Source organism: Tachyglossus aculeatus, chromosome X3 (assembly GCF_015852505.1).
Source record: "Tachyglossus aculeatus isolate mTacAcu1 chromosome X3, mTacAcu1.pri, whole genome shotgun sequence".
NCBI classification, from domain to species: Eukaryota; Metazoa; Chordata; class Mammalia; order Monotremata; family Tachyglossidae; genus Tachyglossus; species Tachyglossus aculeatus.
Genome location: NC_052099.1, coordinates 16,438,754 through 16,458,789, shown reverse-complemented (window position 1 = coordinate 16,458,789; position 20,036 = coordinate 16,438,754). Strand labels below are relative to the sequence as shown.

At 49.4% G+C, this 20,036-nt stretch overlaps 1 protein-coding gene across 1 annotated transcript in view; it reads right to left on the bottom strand.

Annotated features, from left to right (window-relative positions):
* Nucleotides 1–1,407: 1,407 nt before the first annotated feature.
* DROSHA (drosha ribonuclease III) overlaps nucleotides 1,408–20,036 on the bottom strand; it is a 48,870-nt gene continuing 30,241 nt past the window's right edge. The window contains exons 18-32 of the mRNA XM_038770364.1: nucleotides 19,358–19,496; nucleotides 18,581–18,641; nucleotides 14,571–14,630; nucleotides 12,030–12,129; nucleotides 11,167–11,269; nucleotides 10,952–11,022; nucleotides 10,457–10,501; nucleotides 9,462–9,619; nucleotides 8,673–8,778; nucleotides 7,528–7,669; nucleotides 6,197–6,279; nucleotides 5,432–5,535; nucleotides 4,517–4,609; nucleotides 3,736–3,782; nucleotides 1,408–3,126 (exon numbers count right to left, since the gene is read on the bottom strand). Coding sequence (XP_038626292.1) covers nucleotides 2,996–3,126; nucleotides 3,736–3,782; nucleotides 4,517–4,609; nucleotides 5,432–5,535; nucleotides 6,197–6,279; nucleotides 7,528–7,669; nucleotides 8,673–8,778; nucleotides 9,462–9,619; nucleotides 10,457–10,501; nucleotides 10,952–11,022; nucleotides 11,167–11,269; nucleotides 12,030–12,129; nucleotides 14,571–14,630; nucleotides 18,581–18,641; nucleotides 19,358–19,496 — 1,443 coding nt within the window. The 3' untranslated portion in view covers nucleotides 1,408–2,995. The remainder of the gene's footprint in view (nucleotides 3,127–3,735; nucleotides 3,783–4,516; nucleotides 4,610–5,431; nucleotides 5,536–6,196; nucleotides 6,280–7,527; nucleotides 7,670–8,672; nucleotides 8,779–9,461; nucleotides 9,620–10,456; nucleotides 10,502–10,951; nucleotides 11,023–11,166; nucleotides 11,270–12,029; nucleotides 12,130–14,570; nucleotides 14,631–18,580; nucleotides 18,642–19,357; nucleotides 19,497–20,036) is intronic.

Here is a 20,036-nt window from a genome sequence, read left to right as displayed (position 1 = left end):
AGTAGTCTCTTAATAAATACCCTAATTCATTCATGAATAGCACATTCAGCAGGTAAAATGCTCTTAGACTGGGAACCTCACGGGGCACGAGGTCTGTGTCCGGTCAGGTTCTTTAGATTTACTGAGATTTTAGCACATCATAATCTCAATAAATACCCTAATTCATTCATAAATGGCACAGTCAGCAGATAAAATGCCCTTAGACAGGGAGCTCCTTGGGGAACAGGGATTGTGTCTAACCCGATCATCTTGTAACTACCCCAGTGACTAAGAAATGTCCTCGTTAACGAGTGAGCTGAGGTCTCGGAGAGCAGCCGATCCCACAGTTGTGGAAGGAGGCTCAGGGACCAGATTCCCTATTTCCCCCTTGCCCTTTTTCTCTTGATTGATGGATATTTCATTGATTTATTGATCTAGAGGAACTTAAGTATCACCTGAAAATTCATTTTCCCTATCCATGCTGCCTCTATGGCAACTCAATTCCTGGCCCTATTTTAATTTATTGAGTGCCCAATTGTACTGAGTGCTAAGGAAAGAACAGAAGCCCAAGACCCATTCCCTGGCCACAGGGAGCTTCCTCTCTAATGGGGGAAAATTGACACGAACATGTTTATGTAGCAATCTAAATAAACCAAGGCACGGACCTCCAGGTAAATAAGCCAACTCCTCAGGCTTCTGCTCTTCGGTGACCTCTGCGCTTTTCCCCTATGAGGGACAAGATCCAGTCTGGTTATCTTGGATCTACCCAAGCACTTAGTATGACATTTGGCACATCATAATCATAATATTATTATGAATTTCTTCCTTCCCCCAAAACCCCACTCAAGAGTTCGCTTTGATGCACAGGGGAAAAAAAAATCCTGACAAAGAGATAATAATAATATTAAAGAATAATAATAATAAGAATAATAAGAATAATAATAAAGAATCTCAAATTCTCCAAGCCAACCCTGCTTTTTTTTTAATTTTTTGCAAAAACCGACTTCAAGCAATGAACTGCGAGGCACAAAAGTACAATCTGCAGAGGATGATGGTTCCTTCTCTCCAGCTACCTCGCCCAATCTCCTTAAAACACATTTCCGTCTGCGGGCCTGCCAGAGTCTGATCCGAGAGGGCGACAAATGAGAACACGCTTTTGATGTCCGCAGATGAATTCCAGTCTGTGGCCTCGGCCTGGCATACCCTGGACTGATACCTGTAGGCAGCTAAACTGTTTCCTCTGGGTTTCCAATCTGAGCAGTTTTTCCAAGGCTTAGAATCGACACAGATGAAGACTAGGCTTACAATTGTTCCTGGATGCAGTTTCCACACATCCAATAAAAACTTCTGCATTTGCTTTCCCTTAGACTGTGAGCCCACTGTTGGGTAGGGACTGTTTCTATATGTTGCCAACTTGTACTTCCCAAGCGCTTAGTACAGTGCTCTGCACATAGTAAGCGCTCAATAAATACGATTGATTGATTGATTGATTTCCACACCCGTCGCAGTGATCTTTGCACATGATTTTAAAAACTTTAGGTCTTGATTTGATCTCAGGGAGGTGATGTAAGGAGGTGTTTAGGCAGTTTTACTGGCTACAAAATCTCTGTGGAACACACTGTTAAACACACAGGGTGGATTTGTGGGCCATAAAGTACCTGGGGGGAAGGGGAAAGGCCAGAACGCCAGTTCCACTCCATCAAGATGCTACGATCTCTCCGCCAAGCTCCCTCGCTTCTCGCCTTCTGTACCTGCTCATCTGTCTCAGAGCCAAGGCAGCAGCTCCCAGCTGTTCCCCCGTTCCCCCAACAAATTCCCCAGGTCACAGCTCTCCCCTTCTTCAAAGCATCTGAAAATCTGTTTCCTGTCTGGGTGCCTTCCCTGATTAATTCTCCCCAAAAGCAATCCAATGTGACACCAATTGTCCGGTTACACGCCCGGATCGCTTTCCGTCATATCCTTGTTCTCGCCCCTGCTCCCATTATTTGTATGTAATTTATGTCCTCCTCCTCAGACTGTAAACAGGAACTGTCTTTTACTTCTGTTGTGCACTTCCAGGTGTTCTATAAAGAGTAGGCACCCAGTCTAGTGCTCAGCCTACAGGCAGTGTCCAGTACAGCATTCTGCACCTTATAGGCAACCAGTATAGTACTCCTCAGATGGTAGGTGCTCAATAAATGCATACAGAGCTGTCTGGGGGGTTTCAAGATGTTGGTACTGAAGGTGAAAAGTAAAACTCTGGACCTGCAGGGATAAGCGCTTAGTACAGTGCTCTGCACACAGTAAGCGCTCAATAAATACGATTGAATGAATGACCAGAAGGAAAAATCAAACCAGGGCTGTCCTCCCCGGCAGAGGGAGGACACAGAGGGTTGGCCGGTCCCTGCAGCCAGAGGATGAAGGCTAAGAATCCCAGGGTGACATTCTCCTCTCCAGCTTGTTCCTTTTGTAGTGATCAATCACCGACAGCCATGATGGGAGAAGCCACCCAATTTTCGCTACTCAGTCCTGAGGAAAAGAGGAGGAGGAGGAGGAGGAGAAGGAGGAGAGATGCCTCTGGAGGGCCAAGGACATAGCCCTTTCTTTATGTAAAGAAAATCACTAAAGGACAGAGGCTTCCCCGTCTGTCTCCTCAGCTCTGTCTCCTCAGGCTTCTTGAGGAGCGGAGCTGCCCACCAGACCCAACGCAGTTTATAAAATCAGGAAGAGGAAATGTCATAAAAAGTCAGATGGATGCCATTTTGGTCCTGAGGGGACATGGCCCCATTCCCAAGGAGCCTATGCTCAGGCAACCTGCCGCGTTTGATGAGGGGAGAGAGGTCGCTCTCGACTCTCACCAAGTGAGGCTTCTGTATGATCCAGGAGCGATCCAAGTCCTGGCCACCGTGTGGCTGGTGCCGAGCAGGAAACCAGCCTAGTCTGGTTCGAGGATGGCACTTCCTGGCTGGCAGGGTTTGCCGCCCACCTGGGCTCTGGATCGGGTTCCCACTAGGCCCAGGCCCAGCTTGCGTCCCTTTCACTTCCTTCCTTCGTCCACTTCCTCCGGCTCCTTCTCCTGGTGCTCTCTTTCCCACCTCATTTCTTTCAACTCCTGCCGATATTTCCGCTCAATGAAGCGCTTCTGATGGGCCATCTGGGGGAAGTTATCTGACACAAGCAGAAACATTTTACATTTCTTACACTGCAGCCACTCAAAATGCCTCCTACTCCAACTTCACTTTCAGGGGGGCAGAAGTGAGGGTTGGGGGAAGGGATGGGTGGCAGGGAAAAGACACCGTCTGCTATTTCCCCTTGGCCATGCCACTTCCCATAGACATTCCCATACCAGGATTTGGGTGTCCAGTCTTTAGCTGATTTTAGCACCTGTCATGGAGTTGGAGGGTCAGAACCACCAGAGTCAAAGAAAACATTGCACTGTATGAGCAGCAGGTGCCCAGTACAGCACTCTGCGAGCAGCAGGGACCCAGTACAGTGTTCTGCCTGCAGAATGGGTGAGTTCTTCATTGTGAATTTTCCTTAACGGAGAATTCCATACAAACCAACCCCAACAGTCTAAGATAACTGGGGATATCTGCATCTTCGTCTGTTATGAACCCACCCTGAAGAAACACTACCTCAAATTCTAGGCTTTCTGCGGGAGCAGCTCACAGAAGAGCTTAGCCACACAGAAGCTGACCTTCCACAAGGGTTTGCCTTTCGTCTTCTCACCATAGGAACCTGTGCCCCTTATGGGCCCAGGATAGGACAAGAACTTACATTTCTCCAGAGCGTCCATGGCGGCTCCCATTTCTGCTTGCTGGATGCTGAAAGCGAAGCCAAAAGGCAAGTGAGCAGACTCCCACAATCCCCAGTGAGTGGGCTGAACAAGCAGGCCGCTGGAGGTGAGGGGGCGCTTCCTCATCCTCAGCACAATGAATCACTGTGGAAGACTGCATGAGGCCATGGGATTGACAGCATTAGGATCTTGTTTTTTGTTTTTGTTTTATGGTATTCATTAAACACTTATACTATGTGCCCAAGCACTGTACTAAGTGCTGGGGCAAATACAAGATAATCAGGTTGGCCACAGTCCATGTCCCTCTCGAGGCTCACAGTCTTAATCCCCATTTTACAAATGAAGGAACTATGAAGTTAAGTGACTCTTGCCCAAGGTCACACAGCAGATAATTAGCGGAGCCGGAATTAGAACTCTGGTCCTCCAATTCCTAGGATCAGGCTATTTCCACTAGGCCATGCTGGTTCTCTGATCATCCTGATTCCAGCCTAGTTATCAACCCCAAGGCCACCACTCCTGTCGTAAGTTACACTTATCCCTTCCCCCATCGCCACAAAGGACACCACTGCCGCTACCCACACTCTCCACAGCCACTGCTAACCCCACTCACATGCACCACCTCTAATGCCCACTCACACTCACTGCCACCACTCCCGTTCACCACCACTCCACCCCACCATGTCGCTTCAACCTCAGGTGAACAAAATCCCTAGAACTAGTGCAGCTTTCCAGGACAGAACAGGGACTTCTCTTTCGCCTCACCTTGGCCCTTTACCGCATCCTATTCTTTCTCCCTTGAAATAAACAGCCACCATGTATGTCCTGGCATGGGAGGGGCCGACAGTCTGCAGGGTCCTGATGGAAGAGGAAGAACACAAATGGCATTCATGTCACAATTAAGTTTTTCCCAGATGCCCCAGAAAAAAAAGGGAGCATTGTCTAGAGAGGACAGTTTTCCTAACCAGAACTGTTGCCTGGCCTGTGGAGAGGTGGGAATGAATGAAGGTGTATCCCACGCTTCCTGCAGCCTCCCTTCCCCTGTTCTGCACACCAATCCAATCATTCCCCGTGTGTTCGGAGTCAGGGCATCAGTGCTGTGACTGGCTTCACTAACTCAGAAGGGCTCCGGGAGCTTAGGGGAAAATTAAAATAAATGTTCCTGTTCTTCCCAGAGGCCCCCCTTTTCCCTGCGCTCCGCGGCTCAGGCACTGCTACAAGCAAGACCGTAGAAAAATGCCGACAGCAAACTCTTCAGAACAAGTGCTGTGCTAACTCACAAGCAGTTGTCTGGCCCACAGGAGTGCGTGTTCAGGGCCACCCAGTTTCAAAAGAGAATTCTTGTCTGGCCATCCAGAATCCGCATTTGGCATAGGGTGGGGCTGTGAGTGAGGATTTCCAGGAGGAGTAAACCTTTCTAATGAAGTCATGAGTTCTTCATGGGTGGAGAATGTCTATTTGGCTTCTATCACACCCTCCCAGGGCTTGGTACGATGCTCTGCAGCCGGTGTACCGGTGGCCGGTACAACATTTTACCCAAATCAGGTGCCCAGTACAGTGCCCTCCCACAGAGCAGGCGCCCAGTACAGGGGATGGCCCCCAGTTGGCACCTGGTGAGATTGTGAACCCCTTGCGGGCAGGGAGCACGTGTTTTCCCAGGGCTGAGTTTTGTCCTCTTACTTATACAGAGGGATGTCGGGCTCCTTCCCCTCCGTCCGCAGGGTCAGGCAACACTGCTGCAGCTGGGACTTGGGATCGTTCCAGTCCTGATTCAGAATGAACTCCTGCAGCAAGGCCACAACAACACGCATGGCATACGGAGTCACGGTCATGCCACTGGCTTTAACAGCCCCAGGCCAGGACAGGGGCCACTCTGGCTGTTTGCCACAACCCCAGGCAAATACGAGCGCCACTTTTGTTTTTTAAATGGTATTTGTTAAGCACTTACCCTGTGTCAAGCACTAACCTAAGTGCTGGGGTAGTTTCAGGTTCATGAGGTGAGACATAGTCCCTGTCCCACTTGGGGCTCACAGTCAAGTAGGAGGGAGAACAGGGATCGAATCCTCATTTTATAGTGAACGAAACGGAGACACAAAATAATGACAGTATTTGCTAAGTGCTTAATAAATTCTAAACACTATTCTAAACGTTGGGGTAGATACAAGGTCATCGGGTTCAGGTTGTCCCACGTGGGGCTCACAGTCTTAATCCCCATTTTACAGATGAAGGAGCTGAGGCACAGAGAAGTGAAGTGACTTAGCCAAGGCCATACGGCAGGCGAGTGGCAGAGCCAGGATTAGAAACCAGGTCCTCTGACTCCCAGGCCTGTACTTCTATCCACTAGGCCATGCTGCTTCCCCAGGCTGGGCAGGGGACACTCTGGCTCTTCCAGCCCCATGGCTGGAAGGCAAACCCAAGTCAATGTTAGTACGAACCCGCACTTACTTTCAGTCGTGGGAAGAAACACACATTCATGAAGGTGTGAACGTATTCCAAATCCTTATCGATGTAGAGAGCGGCAATAAAAGCTGAAAAAGACAACAGCCACACAGGCTCCACCACTGTAACCCCCCAAATCCCTCCTGTTTGCAGCACGGGGGTTCACACATACCCAATCTAGACTCTTTTCCTCTACTCCCTCTCCCTTCTGCGTCATCGATGCACTTAGAGCTGTATCCATTCATTAATTCAATTGTATTTACTGAGCGCTTAATGTGTGCAGAGCACAGCACTAAGTGCTTGGGAGAGCATAACAATAGACACACTCCCTGCCTGCAACGAGCTTCAAGTCTATAGGGGGAGATGACAGAGATTAATATAAATAAATAAATGACAGATATGTACACAAGTGCTGTGGGGCTGGGATGGGGGGAAGAGCAAAGGAAGCAAGTCAGGATGATGCAGACAGGAGTGGGAGATGAGGAAAGGTGGGGCTATAAACTGTAAGCACTTGATATTCACCCTACACTCAGCCCCACAGAACTTATGTACCTAGCTGTAATTTATGAATTCATTTTAATGTCTAGCTCCTCCTCTAGACTGTACACTTTTTGTGGGTAGGGAATGTATCTACCAACTCTGTAGTTGTACTCTCCCAAGGACTTAGTACAGAGCTCCACACACAGTAAATGCTCAATAAATAGCACTGACTGACTGATCTAGCCCAGTATTTAACACAAAGTGCTTAATACCTGCCACCGTGATTATTATTACTATCTACTGTATCGCTAGAGACTGGATAATGAGACTGGGCATATGTACCTAACCAGAATAATCTTTCTTGGGCCTGACCCAGTGAGGACTGATGAAATGCTAAAATGCAGCCAGAGCTTCTGGGAATTGGGGCACAAAAAAAGCCATGCGGACTTCCTCTGTGAGACTGACAGCATCTTCAATCCTTTCAGTAAAGGGGGAAACATATCAGTGTTCCACAAAGTTCCGCCTCAGAATGCCAACCTCACCCTGAGACAAACTGGTGCTCCACAAGGCAGCAGAAGTGAAAAATCAGCCAGACTGAAAACTCAGATTTGCATCATCGGGATTCAAAGTGGGGGAGAAAAGCCCCAAGAAAGATGACTCCAGAGCGTGGGGATTTTTTAAGGACCCTCCCCGCAGCCACGCAACCCCATCACAGGTCAGCCGAGGGTCTGATGTTCAGTCGCCCGGGGGGGTCCCACAGTCCCGGGTGGAGAGAGGGAGAGATGAACGGATGGTGGGATGGGAGTGGGGTGGAGGGCCCGGAGACGGCCCAGTGGGGGCGGTGAGGTCTCACTCACATTCCAGGAGATCGGCCAGGGTCTTGGTGCGGAGGACCACGGGTCTCTTGGTCTTGTCATTGGTGATGGCGAACTCCTGCATGCCCAGCTCCTCCGCCACCTTGGCCTGCGTCCGGTTGTTGACCAGCGAGCTGCGCAGCAACTGCCGGGGTGCGAATGGCTCATGCTTAGAAGCCCACCGAGGGTGAGGGGGCCAGAGGGGCCCGGCCTCGGTCACTACTCGCCTGACCTCTCCCCCCTCTGCCCGGATGACTCCAGCATCACCTTCACCAACGACCCCTTCGCCAGTAGTATCGACTCCTCCCCATTTCTTGGGCACCGACTCATTTCCACATCCCTCCAACTCTTCTTCCTCCCAACCACACACTATTCCAGTGGTTGCCTCCCCTATTTGATTCTAGGTGCCCTGAAGGCAGCCATCATGTCTCCTAATTCTACCTTACACTCCCAAATGCTTGGACAGTAGACTATAAGCTCCTTGAGGCCATGGATCACATCTACTAACCGTTTTATACTCTCCCAAGCACTTAGTACAGAGCTCTTGCCACAGCAGGTGCTCGACAGATACCAATGACAACAGATCGGATGATCTCAACTTGGCCTGGGGTATCCCCTCCATGTTTCACTTCATATACTGGATGCCCTGACCCCACCAGCTTCCCTGGCATCAACTCAGAAGTCAAGGTGTCTGTTCTCTGCCTCTGTCCTTCAGAGCCCTAGGAATCTGAATGGGCTCGGTATGGCAGCCAGGAAGTGGGGGAATCATAAATCCTTCTCCATCTCCACGATCCAGACTGGCAGTTGCATTTATGAACCTCAGTCCATGCCCTCCCCTGGAGGGGAGCCCAAGCCTGGGGCCCCAGGGGGAAAGTGATATAAGCAGGACATAAGTCACATCCTATCAGCTGGATCCCCAGAAGAGTAGCTTTCACCGGCCTCAACCTCTCAGCCAGAGGTTCACAAGTTATACGGGACTTCTCCATGCCAAATCCACCTATTAAAATGAGCAATACCTTCCCACCAACTTCAGGGGCTAAAGCACCAGCTACTCAAATTCCACCTAGAATACCCACTAACTGTCTGGGTGGCCTGAGCCTTCTTGCCTGCAGGGGTCAGCGGGGGCCAGGGACTGAAAACAGTCTCACCGTTAAGTGGCCCTCGTGGTGATCGGGGAAGTGGATGAACAGGTATTCCGTGGACACCAGCTGCATTATGGAGTCTCCCAGGAATTCCATCCGCTGGTTGTGGCCCCTAAAAACAGGAAACACCAACGGGGTGAGGCCGATGGCATTCAGAGGGTGTTTAAAGAAAAAGAAAGCACATATACTGACGGACAGCTGCTGAAACCCACAGCCGGGCATTCTGAGAGCGACGCTGGACCCAGCTTCGCCTGGCTAACCTTCAGAAAGCTGAGTGTCAAGCCAGAGTCCAAGACCATAGCCGGGATCAGGCCGACCAGGAAAAGTTGAAGAGATAAATGAAGAAATGACAAACTCCTAGACGGATGAAGATTTGATATTGAGAGGAAAAGGGAAGAGGCCCCAAGCTAAGAGGAAACACATGCTGCTCTTGCCCTAATTCATTCAATCGTATTTATTGAGTGCTTCCTGTGTGCACAGCATCGACAGAGCCTGGTGGGAGCGGCTTGGGCTAATAGGACAGAAGAATGGTTCCGAGGGGGCTAGGGAAACGTTCTGAGAGGGCCAGGGCTGGTCAGGTCAGGAGCGGAACGAGACTCTCCTATCGCCCAAATGCCCACTGGTCCAGCGTTCCAAACCACTATCTTGGGCTTCTTTATTCCCCCATGCCCTCTGGGGACCAGAGACTGGCTCCCAGGGTGGTTTAGGGGCAAGTCCTGATCTGGACACTAGCTTGGGAAGCAAGATTAAATGAGAATACATCCCAGGGTGCCTCCTGTGGTACTGGGAACTCACAGGGTCAGGTGGTTGAACCCCACAGTTCTCAGCGTGAACGCTCTGGCCAGGAGCCGGACGTGTGTGAACACCACCCCGATGGCATCCTCAAACTCAGTCAGCTTCTGCAGCACTGGGGAGGTCTCGATGAGTTGCCGGTCGGTATTGGGCTCCTGGAGCTTCGGGAGAACGGACAGATAGATAAGCAGAAGGACAGACCAGTCACTAGAATCAGGCTAGGGCATCGGGATGCCGTACCCATCATGAGGTTAGGGAGTGTTGTGGAAATTGGGTGTCTTTCTGAAAAACAAATTCTCGCTCCCTCGGCAGAATCACTAGCGTGTGCCAAACAGATAGGGAATTTTTAATCTGCCTCAATGCCAGCGGTTCTTCCACCCCCTTTAAAAAGAATGAGCACATATGCATCAGGAACGCTAAGGTATCTTATAATAATAATAATAATGATGGCATTTATTAAGCGCTTATTATGTGCAAAGCACTGTTTTAAGCGCTGGAGGGATACAAGGTGATCAGGTTGTCCCATGGGGGGCTCACAGTCTTAATCCCCATTTTACAGATGAGGGAATTGAGGCACAGAGAAGTTAAGTGACTTGCCCAAAGTCACACAGCTGACAATTGGCAGAGCTGTGATTTGAACCCATGACCTCTGACTCCCAAGCCCGGACTCTTTTTACTGAGCCACGCTGCTTCTCTTAAAATATTTTCACCTCCCCGTCAGGGAATCAAACCCCAGTCTCCCATGTGATAGGTGGGGATATTCACCACTATAGAATTATGTCATGTTGGGCCAGATAAAGAGCACAACGATGCCATTCCCAGTACAACCTGATCAGCTCCCCAGACCATGACAAAACTGCAATTATGGAAAATGCACATGGTGGTATTCCAGAATCTGACTGTATTTATCGTGTGCTCAGCATAGTGCTCAGCGCACGGTGGGAGCTCAGTAAACAGCCCCGCAGTTTGGCTCCACAGAGGGCAGGGAACACACTTACTTGGAGCGGATGCAGTGGGTAGTTAAGCCAGACGTTCCGCAGGTCCTGCAAACACAGAGACACGCTTGAGCGAATCACTGAACCGAGCGCAGCGTCAAACAATCAACCAATGGTATTTATTGAGCGCTTACTGTTGGCGGAGCAGAGTGCTAGGCCCACAGTAAGAGCTCAATAAATATCACTGATTGACTGATTGATTCATCCATGCTCATTTCGGCCTCCCAAAAGAGCTGGATCCCCAAAGGCGGGTGCAGGGGGCAGGAGCGGCTAGCCCAGAGGATGGAGGCCATCCTGGAATGCCCTATCCAGGGCTCCAGTGAAGAAAGAGCCTTGACTTCCCGACCAAAGGCAAAGGGACCTTCATCCCTGTGGCCCTTCCCGTCTCCCTGGGCCCGCAATGGCCTTGGGCCAGACTGAGTTAACCGGGCAATCGAGGACTAAACCGACAAATCGACAGGCCTCGTGACAGAGATGCAGCAGATGAGGAGAACTCACCTGGTCATTGAAGAGCAGTCGGCCGAACAGCTGCTTAGCTTCATTGAGACTGCCCTCCAGGTAAACTGCACCTACGGAGGAATGCGACAGACCTAGGGGCATGAAAGCTGTGACGCCTCCTGGTTGAAAAATGACCCAGAAGCCTCCCCCAGCCTGGGGCTCCCCCGACCCCCGGCCGGAAATCAAAGCCCACCTTTTGGGAAATGGACACTTACCTATTAGAGCTTCAAAGCAGTTGGCCATCGCATGGCGAAGATCTGACTCCCGACACAGGTCCGGTCCATGAGCATAGAGCATGAAGCGGTCCAGTTCCAGTTTCTACAGACAAAAGTGGAGTCATAAAGAACCCCCTGCATCACCAAAGCTCCGCCCCAGGACCGTGCATCTCAATCAATTTCACTGAGACAGAAATCAATCACTCAATCTATCGGTGCTATTCATCAAGCGCTTACTCTGTGCTAAGCACTGGACTAAATACCTGGGAGAGTACAACACCAGAGTTGGTGGATTGCGCTCACTCAATCAACCAACAGTATTCGCTGAGTGCTTTCTGTGTCCACAGCACTGAACTAAACACTTAGCGCTTAGTACAGTGCTCGCGCAGGGCTAGCGCTCAATGAATACAATTGATTGACTGAATTCTCCTGCATTTCTGGGCTCCACCTTTTATGCTGCTTGGCACTGATCCACCAGATGACTCTGGGAAATAAGCCTCTGGGTTCCTGGGAAATGTAGTTTCCAGGCAGCAGGGATCCACGAATGAGCTTCCCATCTCTCGTTCGGTACGTGGATCTTAGTTCCCCCTGCACTTCTAGACTGTAAGCCCGGTGTGGCCTGGGACTGTCACTCTTTACTGCTGAATTGTACTCTCCAAGCGCTTAGTACAGTGCTCTGCACACAGTAAGTGCTCAATAAATACTATTGAATGAATGAATTTGGGGATGGCACATCCTCACCACCAGTCTCTGCCAACCTGGGCAGCTTCGGGTTCTGATGGCTGACTCCCGCTGAGCCCAAACTACACTCTACCAGGAGAGAATGGGTTTAAGCCAGACCTCAGATGAGTAGTAGCACAAACCTTGGCCAACATTGCCAGGTGCTGGTTCTGGACGATGGCGGTGCGGTAGGTGGCCAGGCCGCCTTCCTCCAGGCTGGGGAAGAGGTAGTACAAATGGACACTGCCAACAGAAATGCCAGATGTTAGTGCTTTTCCAGCCAACCCGACTGCACTCACCCACAGGGACTGGCGTCGTTTTCCCCTTCTCCTGCCCATCTGCCGATCATCTGAGCCATTGGCGTCATGAGTAGGGGTGTTAGATGGTAGCCTGGGGGCCTGAGGGACAGGGTCCTCACTGGACAGCTCTGTGGGGGGGTTCTTCGGGGTCCCAGCTCCCTGTCATAGGCATGATGGGGAGAGCAGGTGAGGGGGCAGGTGGGCACCGGGGACTGTGAAAACCATCTTCACCAGGTGGCCGGCAGCCCAGGCGTTTCAGGCTTGTAATGGTGGACCCGGAAGACCATGAGCCCTCAGGGGAAAGGGGACGGTGTCTGATCTTACTGAATTGTGTCTATCGCAATGCTCTGCACAATGTAAGCACATGAATAGCACCATTATTACTACCCAGGGGCTCGCCCCCAGCCTTCTGTTCCACAATACAGTACTCTGGGGGAGCACCTGGGGGCCGGGGGTTGGGAGCAGGGGCACTCCAGGGGAGCCAAAACTACAGAGCAGCATTTAAGCAGCTCACATCACATCAACTCTCCTTCAAGAAAAATCTCTACGCTGCACGGAAGAAAATATCACCAGAAACAAACAAAAAAAATCCCTGCCTTCACCTATCCCTCATAAGCCACTTCCCCATAAGGCCTGAAAGGGGGAAAGAGGTCAAAGGTAAATATACTCTGAGAAGAGAAATGGCATGTGGCTTACTGGACAGAGCATGAGCCTGGGAGTCAGAAGGACCTGGGTTCTAATCCCAGCTGCGCCACAAGCCTGCTATGTGTCCTTGGGCAAGTCACTTTACTTTTCTGGGCCTCAGTTACCTCATATATAAAATGGGGATTAAGAATGCGAGCCCCATTTGGGACAGGGATTGTGTCCAACCTGATTAATCTTTAACTACCCCAGCTTTTACAACAGTACTTGGCACACAGTAAGTACTTAACAAGCATTATTAATATGACATGAACATCTCCTTTCCCTTTCCCCACTGTTAGATATAAGGGCTGAGCCGGTCTAGCTGCTGGCTCGTGGCTGGAGCAACTCGAACAGGTACTTGAAGGGGCAAGGCCACTGCCCTTTCCCCAACTACTCCCCTCATTCCTACAATGGCACCCTTTTCCCCCTTCCCCCTGGGAGGGCCACGGGTAAGGTAAAAAACATCCAGCACATGCACGTCATCTGTGTATGTGCTCACCTACAGCCAAGTGATGAGCATTGTCTCTTTGAGTGTCTCTCACCGGTCCCTTTCTCTTCATCTAATTGTTTTAGTCTGGATCCCTCTTGCGGGCCAGAACCCCTGACTAATTCATGGGTTCTGATCCCGGCTCCATCACTTGTCTGCTCTGCAACCTTGAGCAAGTCACTTCCCTTCTCTATGCCTCAGTTACCTCAGCTGTAAAATATGGGGATTAAGAGTGTGAGCCCAATCTGGGACAGGAACTGTGTCCAACCTGATTACCTTGTATCTACTTCAGCGCTTATAACCTAGTAAGCGCTTAACAAGTACCACAATTATTATTATTATTATCCCTGTATTTCTCTCCCAGCGCTTGGTACAATGCTTTGTGCCCGATAAGTGCCTAATAAATGCCTTTACGCTACTGCACAGCAGGAAGACAAAATGGAGTAACAATCAGTTTGTCTTACAAGGATGCACAGTTGGCTACTATGCCCACATTCCAGTCAGGGAGGTAGGTTGGGGCTGGCGTATTACCCCAATTTAGAAGCAGTGTGTCCTACTGGATAGAGCAGGGGCCTGGGAGTCAGAAAGACCTGGGTTCTAATACCAGCTCTACCACCTGCCTGTTGTTAAATAAGCCACTTAACTTCTCTGAGTCTAAATTCTCTCATCTGTAATATGAGGATTAAGACTGTGAGCCCCATATAGGACTGTAAACTTGTAGTGGGCAGGAAATGTGACTGTTATACAGTACTCTCCTAAGCACTTAGTATAGTGCTCTGCACACAGTAGATGCTTAATAAATCCGATTGATTGATTAGTAGAGAGAGGGTGCCAACCTGATTACCTTGTACCTACACCAGCATTTAGAGCAGTGCTTGACACACAGAAGTGCTTAACAAATACCAGAAAAAAAAGATATGGCAGAAGGAAGAATTCCAAGCAACCAAGGAGGTTGGATGGCTGACTCTAGGTCCCAAAGCCCTTGGTGACAATTTGTCAGAGGCCATTCTGTACTGCCTCTTGAGAGAGAAAACTCAGTTCATCAACAGCACTATCACATGCCAAGTGTGTGCAGAGCAATGTGTCAGGCACCTGCTGTTTGTACTAAACCCTTGGGAGAGTATAAGAGAGATGAAAGATGGAACCCCTGCTCTCCCAAAGAGTACAATCCTCAAGGGGAAACAGAAACAACCACTTTTAGAAGAAACACTCACCTGGTGAGAAACTCCACAACGGCATCTCCCAGGAACTCCAAGCGCTCATTGTGGTTAATCCTGGAAAGAGAGAGCGGAGGGTTATTTAATTCGGAGTGGGAGGAGAAGACGGGAAGGGTCCGTTGCTTCAGCATCTTGGATGTCCTGCTGGGTTTCATGGCAGGACGAAACCGTAACAAGCTCTCAAACTCATCCCTGGGCAGGTTGGGTCACCCTGAGAGCACCCCAGGAGGCTGAACCGCAGTAGGGGGTGGGAACACTTCTGGGTAGAGGGACTTGTCCCTCCTAGACTGTAAGCCCGTTGTTGGGTTGGGACCGTCTCTATATGTTGCCGACTTGTATTTCCCAAGAGCTTAGTACAGTGCTCTGCACACAATAAGCGCTCAATAAATACGATTGAATGAATGAATGAATGAATGGTTCGTCCCGGGCATTGGGGGTGGGGAGGCCCCTGAGAAGCAGCGTGGCTCAGTGGAAAAAGAAAGGGCTTGGGAGTCAGAGGACATGGATTCTAATCCCGGCTCCGCCACCTGTCAACTGTGTGACTTTGAGCAAATCACTTAACTTCTCTGTGCCTCAGTTACCTCATTTGCATAATGGGGATTAAGATTGTGAGCCCCAAGTTGGACAACTTGATTACCTTGTATTTCCCTCAGTGCTTAGAACAGTGCTTGGCACATAGTAAGCGCTTAACAAATACTATCATTACTTCTAGACTGTGAGCCCGTTGTTGGGTATGGACCGTCTCTATATGTTGCCAATTTATACTTCCCAAGCACTTAGTTCAGTGTTCAGCACACAGTAAGTGCTCAATAAATACGACCGAATGAATGAATGGACAGGAAGTGTTTGTCCCACCCAGTAGTCAGACGGACGGCTGCAACGGGGGCTGAACGCCCCAGTCCGGCAAAGGAAGAGAGCCCTGTTACCTCGGCTCAAGTCAGGGCTTCTCTGGCTCTGGCTTGTGGAATAATAACAACTGTGGTATTTGTTAAGCACTTACTATGTACCAGGCACTGTACTAAGCGCTGGGGTAGCTACAAGCTAATCAGGTTGGACACAGTCCATGTCCCACATGGGGTTCACAGTCTTAATTTCCATTTTACAGATGAGGTAACTGAGGCACACAGAGGTTAAGTGACTTGCTCAGGTTCAAACAGCAGGTATGTGTTGGAGCTGGGTCTCTCTGACCCCCAGGGCAGAATGAACGGTGGCCCGGGGAAGCCAGGACCTCAGATCACCCATCAATTTGAGTTGGGAAGGGAGCAACTGTTGCACAACAGAGCTCACTTTTCATCCTCTTGTACTCTTGACTTTGCCCCCTCTTGTTCTGGGATTCCGCTGTGTAGCCCAAAAGATTCACGATAGTCTGCAAGCTCATTGTGGGCTGGGAGTGTGTCTGTTATACTATTATACTGTACTCTTCCAAGCCCTAAGTACAGTGCCCTGCACACGGTAAGCACTCAATAAATACGAATGACGAACAGACTCTTGGGAAGGACAATTTTTACATGCCCAAATGTCAAAATCTAATGGATTAAACTCAGTCTTTTATGACTATGGTACACGCACTGCTGTCTAAGCCTGAGTTAATCGTGTTAATTCTATTCCTTTGGTTTTTACATTACTTTTCTAAAATACATCTGCATCACTGGGTCAATTTTTTGGCTCTTGGGTAAACGTTAATGCTTTTTACATGATCGCCGATGGGAAACCGAACTTCACCATGAAGGGCCCGACTTTCCGGAAGGGAGGATGAAGGCCACTCTCCGGGGTTTTCCAGGATCCGAGCCTCTCCGGATGCCAGTGGCCGGCCGGGATTTACTTGAACAACTCTCTGGGGAGAGCCCTTCTGGACCGCCCCACGAGCTGTGTGATAATGTGTAGACTGGTGACTGGCCATAAGTTACAATGTGCAGCCTGTTTCGGGAAGATGGGGCTTTGGGAATTCGAAAAGTCAGAAGTAGCTCAATGTTTTCATCTCACTTTCCTATTCCCAGCCTACTGGCATCTGCTCCCCAAAGAGCTTGCTGATAAATGGCTTTTAAAAAACGCATTAACATCAAATTAGACACCTTGTTTCCTTCAGACTCTTTTAAAGGCAGGATCTCATTCCAATCTGAGCAAGTGAGAACTAACAATCCAACTGGGATCGATGTGATTAGCAGGACGGAACCTTCCTCATCACGTCAGCAGCCTCAAAACGACAGCAGTACCTGGCTAATCGGTTATGGGTTCGGTTTTTCTCTCATGTCTGTTATGTGCACCTATTTTCTCATTCTACATGACTGTGATTTTGTCAAATCACATCCACTAGACTGTAGGCTCCTCGAAGGCAAGGGGAGGAGCTGGAAGTGGAGAAAAAGGTCTTTCATTTCACCTGGTTCAGAGCCCTGCACACAACTGGAACACTGATTTCTTCACCATGTAAACAATTGATGGTACTTACTACACACTTACTGTGTGCAGAGCGCTGTACGCATTTGGGAACTAGCAGATGCAATCCCTGCCCACAAGGAGCTTACAGTCTACATGTCTTATGAAATACGAGCCTCTAGCTGTCCTCTGGATTCAATACCAACGGTTGACTGGAGAGGATCCAACCTTCTGACTCTCAGCCCCGGGATCTTTCCACTAGGCCGCCCTGCCTCCTTTGGGCTCCCACCCTTTTTCTGTAGCGCTCAGGTGGCTGAGGTCACATCTGCGGGCCGTGATGGGATCTTAAGCCACACTGCAATCAGGGTAGAGCATTCTTTACATGTCTGTTCAAAAATATTCTGACAACTTATGCCAGCAATGGAGAGCAGGGAGTTTTCCCATGAGTTTTCACCATCTTCATGAGGGGGGCGGGCGAGTGGGCAGGCAGGCATGTGTGTGTGTGTGTATACGTACACGCATGTGCCTGTCTTTGTGTGGGTGGGGCAGAGAGAGAAGAGGGAGGGACTGCGCTGAAGTCCTGTGGGACAGGGACTGTGTCGGGCCTGATTATTGTGCATGCACACCAGTGCTTTGCCAATACTGGAATTATTATTAGTATTATTATTATACTGCTTGTCTTACTATTTCTCTTCCAAAAGTCATGCCAGGCCCCTGGCTGTTTCCTCCTCCTTCTCACAGGGAAATCTTTCCCTGCAGGGGTGATCAACCACACTGTAAGGGACACCAGAGCCTCAGAAGCTGAGAAACAAGGTGAGACATTAAAAAACAAAATCTGTCCTTTTGGGAGGATGGGGGGTCGGGGAGGAGGGGTTTTGGCCCTTTAAATTGAAATATTCTACCTTTTTTAATGGTCAAAAACCAATGAATCCTCCAAATTCAGAGGAAGGAGACTGTCAACCAAACAATATAGGCCTTTTACGTGGGGCATACTGCATTTCATCCCCAAAACCAATCAGTGGCATTTAGCGAGTACTTACTGTGCGCAGACCCCTGCACTAAGCGCTTGGAAGAGTACAAGACAACTGAGTTGGTAGACTCATTTTCAGCCCACCAGAAACTAACACTTTACAAAGGAGGAGAAATCCAGAAAATTCAGGGACAGTTATTCTTGAGGTTTGGCAGCTTGGGGCGTGGGCTGCGCAGAGCCCGAAATTCTGTTCCTCTAGCCACAGTACCCAACTTAGATCTACTTTTGTCCTTCTGCTGTCGTGGACCTGTCTTTCTTCCCTCCTCACATGTCTGTTGTCAGTCCCCTCCTCCTATTTTCATTTTCTGTTGCAATGTTCTCTCTCCCAAGTGCTTAGTACAGTGCTCTGCACATAAAAAGCACTTAATAAATACGACTGAAGATGAGGACAAGATGAGGATTTCCAGATTGTAAGCTCCCGGAGGGACAGGGACTGTACTGAATTACTACCTGTCTGATTCTTTCCCAATGTTCAGTACAGTGCTCTGCACACAGCAAGTGCTTAATAAATAGTATTACTACTGAATAAGGTCTGCACATCTGCACATCCTTGAGAAATCAGAACCAAATGAAAGAAGCCAAAATAAGAGGGGCTTGTCTTTACCTGGAGGGCGTCGGATCATCCTGGCCAAGGCGAGACATGATGTTGATCAGAGTGTTTATTCCTGGTTTCCAAAATCAAAAGACAACAAAACACACAAGCACTCTGACAAGTGTTTGAACACCAACAGAGTCAGTAAAGGTGAGCTGATAAAATCTTATTTCACGGTGCTCATTAGCAGGGCAAGTTTCAGCAGTCAGGTCTCAGAATCGGTCAATGTATTCATGACTAAATTAGTTACTTAACAAGCCAGGACTCAGTTCTCTTAAAAAGGTGAAATATCTGATGGGTCAAGTGCAACAACAAGCACTGATTTGAAAACATGAAAACTTCTTGTGGCCAGGGAACGTGTCTACCAAACTCTACTGTATCGTATTCTACCTGCACTTAGGACAGTGCTCAGCACACAGAAGGCGCTCAGAAAATACCACTGATGGATTGATGACACCAACTTATCATCAATCAGTCAGATTTAGTGAGAATCTTGTGCATGCAGAATACTTTATCGAGTGCTTGGGAGAATTCAACAGAGTAAGCAGACACGACCCTGGCCCTCATGGAGACTATAGCCTAGCAGGAAAGACTAACACAAATTCTTTACCAAAAAAAAAAAAAAAAAAAAGGAAGAGAACAGAAAAAAACTGGCTACATACATATCAAGTAAGTGCCCTCCACCGACCTCATAAGACTTTCCAGAATGCCAGCCAGGAAGGCTCTTTCCGGCCAAGAACCCACGGCCCGCAGGATAAAAAGGGGCCTGCTGCAAGAACTCAAACGCACCTTTCTTCCTCATGTGCATGTGATGGACTTTCCGGTCTCCATACTTGGGCTGGCGGATCCCACAGTTGGACAAGGAGTTCCGGGCGTGGTCGGGATTCATCCCAAAATTCAGGTGGTGGCTTGGGTGGGTCATGGCGAGCTGAAGGAAGCAACCGCACAGGAAGGCACTTTTTGCAAACCCAAAGCTGCATGTCTTACTTCCTCCCGCATGGCGAAAGTGGATTCCAGTTTGGTAGGTTCCTCCTAAAGACATGTGGCCACTCCGGACAGGCTCTGGGTGGGTTTAACGTCATGGCCACCTCTGTCATCTTGGAGCCGTCTGGCTGGAATAGGCTCGGAGGGGGGCTGTTCCACCTCCTCCCTCTCCCGACCCCAGTACTACCCTGCTCAATGTGGCTCTTCTTCCAGTCCAGCCCAGCCCAGACAGAGGAGCAGAAAGGGCAGCAGACAATTGGGCCATCAAGAATAAATACTCTCCCTTTCCCCCGCTCATGGAGTTCTCGCTCACCCTGTGTTCTAATTCTCACATCTGGGAGGCAGCGGGGGCCCTAGTGGAGAGATCTTGGAACAGGGAGTCAGGAGATCCAGGTTCCAATCCATCAGTTTACTCTGTGACCTTGGGCAAGGCACTTAACCATCTTTGGCCTGTTCCCCTGGCTCTGAAAAATGCGGATAAGAG